The sequence below is a fragment of the Hyposmocoma kahamanoa genome, unplaced genomic scaffold (assembly GCF_003589595.1).
Source record: "Hyposmocoma kahamanoa isolate Upper Pololo Valley unplaced genomic scaffold, ASM358959v1 102, whole genome shotgun sequence".
NCBI lineage: Eukaryota > Metazoa > Arthropoda > Insecta > Lepidoptera > Cosmopterigidae > Hyposmocoma > Hyposmocoma kahamanoa.
Genome location: NW_020653337.1, coordinates 8,518,767 through 8,532,134, shown reverse-complemented (window position 1 = coordinate 8,532,134; position 13,368 = coordinate 8,518,767). Strand labels below are relative to the sequence as shown.

General features: G+C 35.4%; 2 protein-coding genes across 9 annotated transcripts in view; one reads left to right on the top strand and one right to left on the bottom strand.

Annotated features, from left to right (window-relative positions):
* Positions 1-13,331, top strand: part of LOC113232209 (sodium/hydrogen exchanger 9B2-like) — a 71,566-nt gene extending 58,235 nt beyond the window's left edge. For all 6 annotated transcript variants that reach the window (XM_026466857.1, XM_026466874.1, XM_026466866.1 and 3 more), the window contains 10 exons: positions 2,452-2,551; positions 2,745-2,893; positions 4,660-4,891; positions 5,808-5,977; positions 6,756-6,970; positions 7,765-7,936; positions 9,026-9,180; positions 9,884-10,048; positions 10,228-10,438; positions 13,017-13,331. In XM_026466857.1, coding sequence (XP_026322642.1) covers positions 2,452-2,551; positions 2,745-2,893; positions 4,660-4,891; positions 5,808-5,977; positions 6,756-6,970; positions 7,765-7,936; positions 9,026-9,180; positions 9,884-10,048; positions 10,228-10,438; positions 13,017-13,192 — 1,745 coding nt within the window. In that variant the 3' untranslated portion in view covers positions 13,193-13,331. The remainder of the gene's footprint in view (positions 1-2,451; positions 2,552-2,744; positions 2,894-4,659; positions 4,892-5,807; positions 5,978-6,755; positions 6,971-7,764; positions 7,937-9,025; positions 9,181-9,883; positions 10,049-10,227; positions 10,439-13,016) is intronic.
* Positions 9,084-12,908, bottom strand: LOC113232241. 3 transcript variants are annotated; one of them, XR_003310605.1, is made up of 3 exons: positions 12,139-12,831; positions 10,332-10,431; positions 9,084-9,190 (listed from the first exon to the last, which is right to left on the bottom strand). XR_003310605.1 is itself a non-coding variant. In XM_026466908.1 (2 exons), exons 1-2 carry the CDS (start codon positions 12,548-12,550, stop codon positions 10,382-10,384), a joined length of 462 nt encoding a protein of 153 aa, XP_026322693.1. In that variant the 5' UTR covers positions 12,551-12,908; the 3' UTR covers positions 10,306-10,381. The 3 variants fall into 3 exon arrangements, 1 of the variants encoding a protein (XP_026322693.1); XR_003310606.1 differs by lacking the exon at positions 9,084-9,190 and adding an exon at positions 10,078-10,179 and having other exon boundaries at positions 12,139-12,891; XM_026466908.1 differs by lacking the exon at positions 9,084-9,190 and having other exon boundaries at positions 10,306-10,431; positions 12,139-12,908.
* Positions 13,332-13,368: the final 37 nt, after the last annotated feature.

Below are 13,368 nucleotides of genomic sequence, written 5' to 3'. Positions count from 1 at the left end.
CTCACTTAGCGTGTGCGGGCTAGGTTTCTATGCGTTATTATTCTAAGGTTGGAAGAAGATGTGCTTTTCTTAAATTTCAGATGTTTTTAACAATGATTTGAGAATAGAAAGCCAAGTGTAATAAACACTTTTTTTACATTTAATACTTTAACAATGTGTGGTAAAAATACCATGCAACTCAACAGTGTGACAGTCAAGCATATCTAATAAAAATTGTAGTCGTAGTTTCATTCTAACGTTTATCTTACAATGACATAATTTAACAACCAGTGAAATACATACTTTTTCTGTAGAAAGAATTAAGCATGCACGTCAATAGTACAAAATATAGGGCAAAGATTTTGGCTTCCAGACTGTCCGCCATTTTGATTTGGTTTTAAAATAGCAGCTACGCAGTGATCCTACATAAATCGATAGTTTACATCAATACAAACAAGCAAAGTGAGAAAATTTCATAAAGATTTCAAGACAAAACCTATCAAAGTTGTACAAGCGCTGCCACGAATAAGTAGACTGCGAAGCAAAACGAAAACTGCATTTGCTAATGTCTTTACAGTAATCTAAGTCCAGATAAAGCATAAGGACAACAAGTGAAGAGCGGAGTTACTAGACTATTTTTGTTTTCTAAATAACTGCCATAAAGTATAGTGTGAACGGAAGAATATTGACGACGACAACGACTTTTGAGCACTTTAGTGCACTCTCTGATAGATAGATAGACAAATATACATACAAACCATATAAAATACCCTCCCGTGCAACATTGTTAGTCGTAAACTGAACTTGAAAACAAGAATAAAGTACTTATAACAGTCAAGAGCATGTCAAGTTTGACTCTTTTTACTTTGAACCGTTCTTATCTTTTTTTAATAATACCAAGTGACGGGACGAACAAGTCGTGCGCCTGGTGGTAAGCGACACGCCTGTTCATAACAGTTGCAGTGCCACTTAGAATTTTAAATCTGAAAGAAAAGATCTGAAGGGCACCACCTCTGCGCCCGTCACCCTGAGACATAAGTTGACATGTCCTATGTGCCTGTACTTTCACCAGCACCCTTACCCTTCAAAACCTGAACGCAGTAATGCTCACGTTACTGCTTGGCGGCAGAAATAGTTAAGGTGGCAGTACTTCCCTGGACGAAGTCTGTCACAAAGAGCTCTACAGCTATGAAACGCATTATCGAATCCAAGACAGTCAACTGGTATCGGACGAAGCCGTCCTAAGTTTAATATTAATACTCCATGGGCTCTATTGCTACTAAAATTTTCGCAAGTGGCATAACAGACTGCTTGGTCAAGCGTGAGTTGTCCATAAAATGAATAAAATTTATCCAATTTTTTTTAGTGTTGATCGACTCAGTCTTATATAAGGATATTTTATAAAAAATTGGGACAGCAGAAATTGGTCAAATTTAATAAAGGGATTTTTCATACAAAATGAATAAAATTAACTAATTTTTATTTAATGCTGATAGGCTCATTTTCTTATAAGAATGATTTTATTGTATTGGAAGAAAAGAATTGGGACAGCAGAAGTGGGTCAAATTTAATAAAAAAAATTAAATTTAATTATATTAAATTAATTTATTAAATTTGACCAACTTCTGCTGTGCCGATTTTTTCGTCCTATTAAAATAATATTAAATTTTTTTTTAGTGCGAATTGACTCAGTTTCGTGAAGGGATCTTTTAATTGTATTTCATTTGATCAATTTTTTTTTGTTTTCACAAAAAAAGACTTAAAGGTTCTAAAATAGTTTATAAGGTAATAAGATAGTTTCCTTGCATCTTCTATGGTTTCGTATTTCCCCAGACAGCCACATTAAAAAAAACCACTCCGTATACCTGCACAGTATAGTATAGTAGACCTTTCTCACTGTACTTCTACGTGTATACTAGCACATTTGTACAATAACTAATACTGTGCAATTAAACTGCCAGTAATTAAACTAAATCCATATTTAATTTCATTCGCCTCGAGTTGGCAGAACCATGACAGGTGTTATATAGATTCATATGTTGTTTCTCACGTGACCACAATGCTGTATTCAAGGATATTATAACTATATCGCTTATTCTTATTTTACAAAGCATAATAATAATAAAAACTGTACCTTAATAGGTACGAACAGTTTATACACATTTTTGAACCTATGTAGTCATATGTTTTGATATTTTAGGCAGTCGCTTAATTTAGCCATAATTTAACAAAAAAAACTCCATCGTATTTAAAAATATGAAATTAGAAATTATAAAAACAAAAAACAGCACAGTAGTATGTATTCAAAATATAAAACAACACAATTCAAATGTAGAATGTGAAATTCGAATACAATATAATTGAGTGTCAAGAATATTCCCCCAGGTCGATAGTTTTGACTGTATTTCATATTCAATAGCATTCTTCTACCGCATAGCTTGTGTAACGTTCGTTTTTACGCTTGCTCCGCAGATCGAGGACAACACATCGAAGGCAGGTTTAAAAAATATTCCACCACATCCTCAGTGTACTCCAAAAAAGCATTTTCACAACAGAGCGATCACATCGAAAGGTAAAAATAAATCTACTCTTTAATTAATATCCAAGACTGAACTTTTGTGAGGTTATAACTCGAAATCGTTTTATCATAATTATACGAGTATTATTGTTCATATTGAATTCTTAGGTTAAGGTAAATGAAATGAAATGCAAGAAATTGTTTTTATTTCTAAGATATTTTCTAATTCGTCAGTATATCGTAACAGATCCTGGTGGTACGCGTGTTGTGCTAGTTGTCATCAAGAAGACGCCGGAATTCCCTCGTGGGAACCACCACTCTGGCAAAAAGTATGCCCCTACCCACTGTGTCCTTCATACCGGCAATTCGCCCAGACTCTATCAGTATTCCTTATTGGTAAGTCTTAATTCTATTAACTCTAATATTGAACTTTGAATTTACTTATTCCTAATATGCAGTATTCATTCTTCGAATATTTTTTTACTTCTCCCAAGCCCTTGACTTAGTTGACTTTAATTATTGAAGTAATAAAACTGATCGACAATTATATAGGCTATAAGCACACATCAGATGTAATCATTAATTAATATAACACCATTTATGTCCACTTGAAAATAACATAATCTCAGTACAGAGTACTAAAAAAACCGACCTCAAAAGTGCGTGGAATTACATTTATTTGCCAAGTTTTATTGAAATCGATTACCAAAGTGCGCGAAACCGGATTCATCCCTTAGTTTGTCACCCTTAGAGGTGGAATATTTTCTTCAAATTTAAATGGGAACACTACTGAGGTACTCTCTTTGTAACAAAAAAAACAATCAACAAAATCGGTTCACAAAGTTATCGCGTAACATACATACAAAAAAACATACAGTCGAATTAAGAACCACCTCCTTTTTTTGAAGTCGGTTAAAAATGGTTACATATTTCTGTACCTTCTCTAACAAGTAAAAGGTATCTCATCGTCTACCCATTATACATCCCTGTGCTAGGTGTAGGTCTTGAGATTATTTGACAGGGATTGTATAAGATGCTGATAAGCCATAACGTGTCAACCAAACAAATCATAGTTTCGAGAAAGTGGCACCTTAAGTTTTTTTCGTGATTGTGGCTAATGGATTTAGGTAGTTTTACATTTTTTTTATTATTTTTTAGAGCATAGGTTCCCAAACTTCTCGGCTCACCGCCCACTTGGGCAAGAGAAAAAAAATCCAACGCACAACATCACAAAAAATGATTGAAAACATGTACCTATGTTTTATCTTAACTTAACACAAAAAATCACAAGGAAAGAAATTATATATTTGTAGTGTAGTTTATATAGGTAATTCAGGTTCTTTTTTCAAATGCGGTAGCACCCCCTGGACAGCATCAATGCCCCCAATTGCTTCCGAGACCCCTAGTGCTCTTCAGCGCCCACTGTAGGGACCACTTTGGGAAACTATGATTTAGAGGTTTCAGATCACTTAATTTATGTTTCCAAAATGTAGACGAGACGACAAAAGCAACAGTTTGGTATTTTTAAGAGCTTTTGTGGGTATTGATTATCAGCATCCGTTTAAGTCATAATCTGTCACTCTAGCCCAATGCGGGACTGGGACTTCACACGTTTTTCAAAGTTTGTTAACAGTCTTCGACATGCAGCTTTCATTTAGTTTTCCCTTCATCATTAGCGAGATTTATTGCACCTAAACATTCACAAATGTATGTTCTTTACAAATTAAAGTTCTCAAGCAACCGTCATCCGTATCATCTTATATATCCGCAAATATCGTTAAGTTTTCTGAAAAGAAATTCGACTATTTACAGTAAGAAGACTGTAGTTTTTGATTACCTACAAGAAGTCCGAAACTACGTTTGCCCGAAATAACGTTTGTTCGAATTTTAAAAGTAAATCTGAATTCTGGATTCTGAAAGTAATTACAATTAAAAGAAAACACTGTTTTAAGAATATTATAAAACAAACCTAACCTATTTTTTTCTTTTTGATAGGTACGCAAGATACCCTGAAAGAATGACTGTTTCGTTAAAAGTCGGTTATCAAGATTTTGAAAATTACCTAAAGCAAACCTTATTTCGGAAAAATGTAATTTCGACTTTCGATTGGTCACCCAAGTTTTTTGCTGTAGGCTAATATATCGTTGTCTTATTTCATCCAGGTATATTGATATGGGTATTAGTATGGATAGTAATGGGCAGTACAGCCGCACCTGGCGGCCAGCTGTTCATGCTGGCAGCGCTCACGATCGCTGCGCACTTCGGCGGCTGGCTCATGGTGAAAATAACCACGCTGCCCCCCCTCATTGGCATGCTGATCATTGGAATCGTCCTCAAGAACGTCGGCTTTGTAGATTTTGATGAAGATTATTTACACGTCACTTCTTACATTAGGTAAGCTTGTTCATAGGCATTAATTTGAAAACAAAGCGTCAAGTCATATCGAGTATTTAGGAAATGTAACAATTCCGGATCTAAATCGCGTTTAAAATTTTCGGCCAACTGGCATAATCGTGATCATGGGATCAGTAAAGAGCCCGGAACGTGTCATGCTATATAGCCACGCCACCCTTTTTTTATTACGACATTACCCACTATAATGTACGGCTAACATCTTTGATGAAACGCCTTCATATTCACTTTTATAGGCGTTTCATTATTATAAAATTTAGCAATTGAAATGTAGCAGAATGAACTTACATTTCGGCTATTTTCTTTATAAAATTGCATTAAAAGTATTAATAATAAGTGGCGTCGCTACAGAACATCCTCTGTAGCAACGCCACCGTAATTGTTTTGTCTTCTTATAAATGAATAGTAGTACATTTACAAATATATATACATATATATATATATATATATATATATATATATATATATATATATGTTAGCCATACATTACAATAAATAATATCATAACAAAGAAATGGGTGGCGTGGCTATGTGGCGTGGCTATATAGCATGACACCCCGAAACGTGTTTCGGGTTTGTGTTAGTTTAAAAAATATAGTTTCATTTCCAAACATAAAACCTATCAGCTTATCATTATAACATAATATAACTGAGATTGTATTAATTTATAATTTAATAAACTTCATAATAAAGTTACAAATACACAAATAAAGTTACAAATAAAATATGAATGAATCAAGTTGAATAAACTCCTAAAATAATTTAAGTTAACCATAATCAAAAGGTACACTCTTGTACCTACTTTTTAAGCAGTATTTGTATTATATGGCAAAGAGATAACTAATATCTTTAGTTTTTTTTTATTAATTAATTATACGATATTCAACTCAAATTACAGAAAAATAGCTTTAACCATAATTTTAACTCGAGCTGGTTTGGATTTGGACCCGGTTGCGATGAAGAAGATTTTCCTAACTGTGATCAAGTTGGCGCTGGTGCCGTGGACCTTCGAGTGCTGTCTGTGTGCCGTCATGTCACATTTTCTTCTTTCACTACCTTGGGATTGGGGTAAAGTATACATTACAAGTAAAAATATAAGAATAAATATAATAAAAATATTTACACTTTTTGCCAGCCAGCGTTAGAAAAAAGTACTATATACTACTAGACTAACCGCGCATTACATGGGTCGGTATATTACTATTACTTGACAATGCTATTGTAAATATTATTGTGAAATTAAATCATGGTAGGCACAGCAAGTCCGAAATTGTAAATGAATTACTTGTATGTGTCTGCCTAGTTCAATATTTTATAGGAAACAAGCAACGCCTTTTTAAGCAATTTTAAGCGCGAGGCTTTTAAACAGATTGTCGTGTTTTTATGAATTACATACATTACTAGTACGATAGTGTATATTCTTCACTATTGTTATTAGTTATTTATAAATGTAAGTTTCACGCAAGTTTCATTGAAATTAAGTACCCAATTAGATTAAGATTGATCCTGCCAATTAGTCTACGATACCAACACTGTGCCTGTATAACTTACCTATACATATAAGTAATAAAAGTTAATGACAATTGTTTAAAAATGTTATATTTTACTTTCAGGATATATTTATAAATAATATTATCGTATATAGTTCTGACAGCAATTTAAAGCATGAAATATTATAATTATAAAGTCTTAGAATTTGTTTAATTGCGGAAAAGCCAAGTCCGTTATACATACTAGTCAGGAGTGTACAAAGTGAATGAAAAAAATCCAAGAAAATTCAAAAAGTATTCTCATAATAACCTTCTAAGTCTATAACAAATAAAGTAAAAACACCATCTCCTTTCAGCATTTCTCCTGGGTTCTGTAGTGGCAGCAGTTTCCCCCGCAGTGGTGGTACCATGCCTATTCCGTCTGCGTGGTAAGGGCTACGGTGTCAGCAAGGGCATACCGACATTAGTACTTGCAGTATCTGGTATCGATGACGCTGCCAGTGTCGCTGTTTTTGGCATCGTTTCGGCTATCATGTTCGCTACATCTTCGCTTACTATGAATATTGTGCAAGTAAGTAGTGCATTTATTTCAATTCAATAATACCCTTTAATTACATATGTTTGTAACATTTTTATTCGTATTTTTGAATTTTGCAAGTCAAATATTATTAAATGTGGTGCGACGTCATCATTGCCCGTATCAAAAATCATGCGACTTACTGCATTTTGGAAGGGCGTTTTTTTAATAAATTTTATTCTTTTCTGCTGTTTATAGTTTCAACCTTATAAAAAATATATAAAAAGTTAAATCATATATAGCTAAAAATGTCACCTAAAATACATTCTACAGACACTTCAAGTTATATGGTCTTATAAAAAAGCATATGTATATCCCCTTTATGTAAAATCGCTACAAAATATTATAATCCTTTGTAGTAAGTACTCTTTCAAGTGATATGGCGAATTTTCCGAAATTAACTAGTAAAGTACAAGTTGCAAAAGATTATTATCCTGCCAATTGTCTTTATGGAAAGCATAGAAAAATATGCTAATTTTCATTCTAGTGCATTTAAAACGACTTATTAAACGGGGACCTCAAGGTTATTGTAAAATCGTACCGATTCCAATCGAAGCACTCTAGCGGCTTGTGTTCAATTTTTTAAAGCTAAAATGTAAAAAAGTTTAGAAAATTTGTGCCAGCGTTATTATTATCATAACATATTTTAACACATATCGCCCGTTTGCCAGAACAACGTGTTATCTGTTAGTAACGTGTCAACATATATAAATAATACGTTGTTCTGGCAAACGGGCGAATAACCTAAAGAACACACCGTAAACAAGACCTAAATGTCTATTCTCCAGGGACCTCTAAGCGTGATCGGTGGCGTAGCGTTCGGCGTTTTGTGCGGCTACCTTCTCAAGTATGTCCCGGAGAGGAATGACGCTTTCCTAGTGCCTCTAAGGGTGCTAATGCTTCTTACTGGTGGACTTGTCTCCGTGCTTGGTTCCGAGGAAGTTGGATGGGGTGGCGCTGGTAAAACATTTTTTTTGTCGTTACATTTATCTGCTGGACTGGACTTGAGAAGTAATGTGATATAGTTAAAATAGTAAAGTTATCGCTAATAAAAATGAATAAAGAAGATTCTCAAATAGAATACTAGAATAAGTAAAAATCTGAAATCCGTTAAAGATATCACGATGTTACACAAACCTTCGTTTTTTTTGTTTATATTAGTTGCCCTATATTATTGTACTGCACTGTATTATATGAAAGTACAAAACACATTTATTTCACTCCAAAAACGAGCATGACATCTAGAACTTCCGCGAAAAATTCCGGTTATTGGTTTTTAACAACTGATAATATGAGTCATGTTCACACGAACAAAAGTCTCGTGATCTGCGGTCGCCGCAGCCGCTTGACGACAGCTATAAAATGTTTACGTCTAATGGCAAAACCATTTAGGTATCAATTCTAACCTTGGAACAATCGCTATGTGTATAAATGAAAAAACAATGTATGTAAACTGACATCTCACGCCAGGAAACTAATAAATTACATATCAGCTGTGATTTGAAACGAATTGTAATGCGAAGGCGAAACCTCTTCGTTTTTTTCTCAGAATTTACAAACAGACCGACGGACGCATAACACGAGCAAGTTCTTACTGAGTAATCATTAAAACTGTTTTGTGGATTCAATCGATACGATTGATTGTTTTCCGCGGCACAAGGGTTAACTTTCACTCGAACAATGCCTAATTATAAGTGAATGTGCCAATCGCCAATAAAACGGGAGAGAAATAATGCAACTTGAAATAATCATCCAACATTCCTATCGCAGAATTTTCTCATGATATGCTTGTATATCGTCGTCTTAGGCAATTTATTTAAAAGCTATATGATATGTAGTAACTAGTGGCTGCGTCTCAATGGGAAATCATACTATAATTAATCTTCGGAGTATTTTTTATAGCTAGTGTAGTCTGTCTCATTACACATTACGAAATTCGGCCAAAAAAATAAAAGATTTTTTTTATTGTAACCCCATCTTTCTCATTCCCTTATTACTTTATTACTTTCTTATACTTTAGTAAATAACCTGTGAACAAACGTGTTACAGGACCACTAGCAGTGATAGCATCCGCATTTATTGCGTGCAAGAATTGGACGGAGATGGGCTGGGAATTGGAAGACAACCCTGTTGCCACAGCCTTCGAGATCTTCTGGATGTTCTTCGAGCCTATGCTTTTCTCCGTCACTGGTGCTCAAGTTGTTGTAAGTTTTCCTAAAACAAAATCCTGAGAAATATGTTATGTGGGATCAGAACCACGGAAGAAAAAAAATGGAAGTGTCATAAGCCTGGATTACTATCAGAACCGCTGTCGCCAAAACTCACGCATTTATAATTTGAAACAATACGAAATCTTAATAATGATTGGTCGTAGTTTCAAATTTAAAAATAAATAACGAACTCTGGACTGTTAATATAATTTAAACATTACGCTGTTGGCATATCGTTGAAAGTTCAATACCATCAATTCTATTATTGCAAGTAACGTTTTGTTTTTATATTACAACTTCGATTAATGTGCTGCCATCTAGCGGTTAATAGCTGAACAACGACGAATACGAGATGTTATTTTGGTCTCCAAAAAAGAAGCGACCATATTGCTGCGATATAAGTTTTACTATCGTTTCTTGTAACAAAAAAATGATTATATAATGAAAAACCGAAAATTGAAAATTTATTAAAATTAAATGACATAAGACTTAATGGTGATATGAAACACCCCATATTTAATATTACAAGTGGAATTATCATTTTTGCACACTAAGTTTTGCTACTTTATGCGTGTCACGCAAACTAAGCACTTCTACTGTATTTATTGTTCCGTGGTCAGAACAGCGATTATGTGCAACTATAAACTCAAAATGGTTTTTCTAAAAATTAATTTAATATGTATGGTCTAACGTTCAGATCAAGGAGCTGGAGCCACGCCTGGTACTGATTAGCGCTGGCATCCTGCTGACCTGCACAGTACTTCGAGCACTCCTCACCAGTGCTTGCGCCGTGCGCAGCAACCTCAACACTAAGGAGAAGTTCTTTGTTGGCCTTTCCTGGATGGCCAAAGCCACAGTACAGGTAAATCCAGCACTAACCGCGTTCTTAATCAACATCAGTCCGTTCTAATCAATTTTCTACTAGACATTGACTACTAGTAAGCCTCGCTATTGATTTTGGTATATTGTTTTATTAAATTTTATTTACTTCACCTGTAATACAAGAACCAAAATTTAAACCTATACAAAATTGCTTTCCAGGCAGCATTAGGCACAGTTGCCCTGGATGAAGTGAAGAAGATGTACGCTGTAACCGGGGAAGATCCGCCAGCCGAACTTATAGAATACGCCGAGATCGTCATTACCGTATGCATCATGTCCATCGTCATTACAGCACCCGTCGGTGCTATTGTCATTACCATCGCCGGTCCCCGACTGCTCTCCAAAACAACCAAGCCTCCAGTGCTGGAAGGTGAATTACCATACATAATAGAAATGATTCTTTCACAACACTTCCCTGTTTGTAGCGAACACATTTTTTTTGCTTATATTTAAACCAGATCAAGAGATATATAATGAAAACGCAGAATATTGAGTAATGAAACTTTAATATGTTAAATTGGGCGTTATCGATTAATTCTGAAAGGTTAAATTACGCATTATCTCAATACACACAATCTCAAAACATTATAGGTTTAACGTATAACTTTATACTACTAATTATAGCTAATATTTTATCTATTGCTTTTATAAAACTTACAGATAAGTCGAGCATTAAACAATTCTACGCGGAAGTGGTTATAGCCTTTACATTAATATGGAACGTTAAACAATTTTGGGCGAAAGTCGTTATAATTGAATTTAGTGTTATTATTTTGTGAAGTAGGAAGGAAAACATTTTCATCATGGTAGGCCTGCTGGTAGGGTTGTGACTTAAGGCGTTAGGCGAATAAGGACCAGTATAAATATAATTAGGCTGTGGTCCGTTCATTGTACTTTGTCCATTTTATGGGGCATTTGTATAACTGGGAGCCAATGGGTTTTGTATCGGGTGATTATTAGGATAACTAAGCCTGAAATTTTGATCATGGTAGGGCGGTTGGTTAGAGTTGTGACTTGGGGCGTTAGACGAATAAGGACCAGTATAAGTATAATTAAGTTGTGGCCCGTTCATCGTACTTTGACCATTATATGGGGCATTTGTATAACCGGGAGCCAATGGGTTTTGTATCGGATGATTAGTAGGATAACTAGGCCTGAAATTATTGAATTGTGGGTTTTGTGGGTACTGAGAACCGTTGGTAGACGTATAATTTGGATAAAATGAGGGTGTGGTAGATCTCGGATCATTGTTGTAAGGTGACCTTTGACTTGAAGGGTACGATGGGTAATTGGGGTACGAATTATTAGTGTAAGGTGATCTCTGACCTGTGTTATGCTGTGGGTAACTTGGATATGATGAGGTATTGTGGTTAAACGACAAATAGCTTGGTGTAGATGATGGGTAGCTAGTATAGGAAGCATTATTATTATAATAGGGCGGTCTTCGGCTTGGATTATAAGATGGGTAACTAGAGTATGAATTATTATATAATGGTTTTTGACTTGTATTATACCACGGGTAGCTGGAGTGTGGATTAACATTTGGCGGCCGTGGACTTGGATTATACGTTGGGTAACCAGGGTATGAATTATTGGAAAATGGTTTTTGACTTGTATTATACCACGGATAGCTGGAGTGTGGATTGTTATTAGGCGGCCTTGGGCTTGGATTATACGATGGGTGAATTGCGTGAGAATTATTGTTATATGATGAATTTGGATTATACGATGGAAAACCAGGGTAGGAGAAGTTATTGTACGGCGGCCGTTGACTAGCATTATGTGATGGGTAGCTAGGATAGGATGTATTATTATTATAATAAGGCGGTCTTTGGCTTGGATTATATGATGGGTAACTTGGATAAGAATTATTGTTACTATAGGATGGTCTTTGAATTTGACTATAGGATGTGTAGTTTAAATTTGAATTATTATAGTAAGATGGGTAATTTGGGTATGATGACTGTGTTTGATTAAAGTTATAAGGTGGAAAAGTAGAATGAGAATTGTTATAAGAAGTTTGCATTCCATTGTTGAAATTATTCGGATATGTTGACCATGTATTATTACTTCCATTCCCATGTTGTGGTTCAGGCTGATATCGTCCATAGCCGTCTGTATTCGGGTACCACGGATTATTGGGCAAGTGTGGATAAAGGGGCTGGTATCCTTGACCTTGGTAAGCTTGTCTAACGACACGTGGATTGTTTCTCAAAATAGCACGTTTTCGTTGTCTTGCTACTTCTTTTTGATCTCCTTTATTTTGTAAATCGATAGGTAACAGCGTGTCACCTTCTGCGTTTGATGTATTTATCTCCTGTGGAACAAATTCCACTTGTTCAAAATCGCCCGCGTCAAAGTTTCTAGATTTTATGATTTTAAGTTTTTCAAATAACTCTGAAGATTCGCATTTTTCACAAATAGTTACAATCACTAATAATAATAATACGCCAAAGCGCGCAACTACTCCAAGCGAGATCATTTTAGCGACTGGTAAATTGACCGTCACTTATTTGTACAAAAATACGTCTATTGATAAACTTTAACCTTATTTATCTACTGTGTTTGATTGGTGGACACGATGTTTATCCCTTATATGCAAATTAAACATAGAAATATCAATTGCAGAAAAAAGGACATATTGAATAGCAAATCGAGTAACATCTTTTACGAAACAAATTGTAATAATGTGCCAAACAATTCTCTATTATATGAGTACTAGACCAGCGGAGAGACTCTGGGGCACTTTCCAGAACACCCAGACTAGAACCAATTTAGAAAAGGTCATTTCCCAATTCGGCTCACGAATTCAGTACCTCCTCATCCAGCGCCCATAGTATTTACCACCGAGGTTTAATAAACTACTCTTTACAACATTTTATAACAAAAGATCTCGTAAATAAAAATCTTCCAACACGACAATTAAACAAAAACCGCCTTAATTCCAGGCTGGAGAAGATCACACCGTCCATCGATTCGCGACATTTCGATCATCGATGAAGAAGAGATGGGAGAGAAAGATGCCGAAGCGGAAGAATCCTCGCCCCCGGCCAGCCCCACCCCCGCCGCCTACAGCACACCCACAGCAGCGCCGATCACCGTCCAACCCAACCACAGGACCTGACCTCACTACTACCGTCCACACTACTTCCTCACTTACGCTTGTTTTGAGTATATTTACAGGTACGCCCATAGCGTGCGTCTTCGCTTCATGGCTGATACTAACTATCAAAACATAGACAGAAAACGAAGAAAAATGAAATCAAAATCGCGTCTTATAACCAAAGTATGACGAAGCCT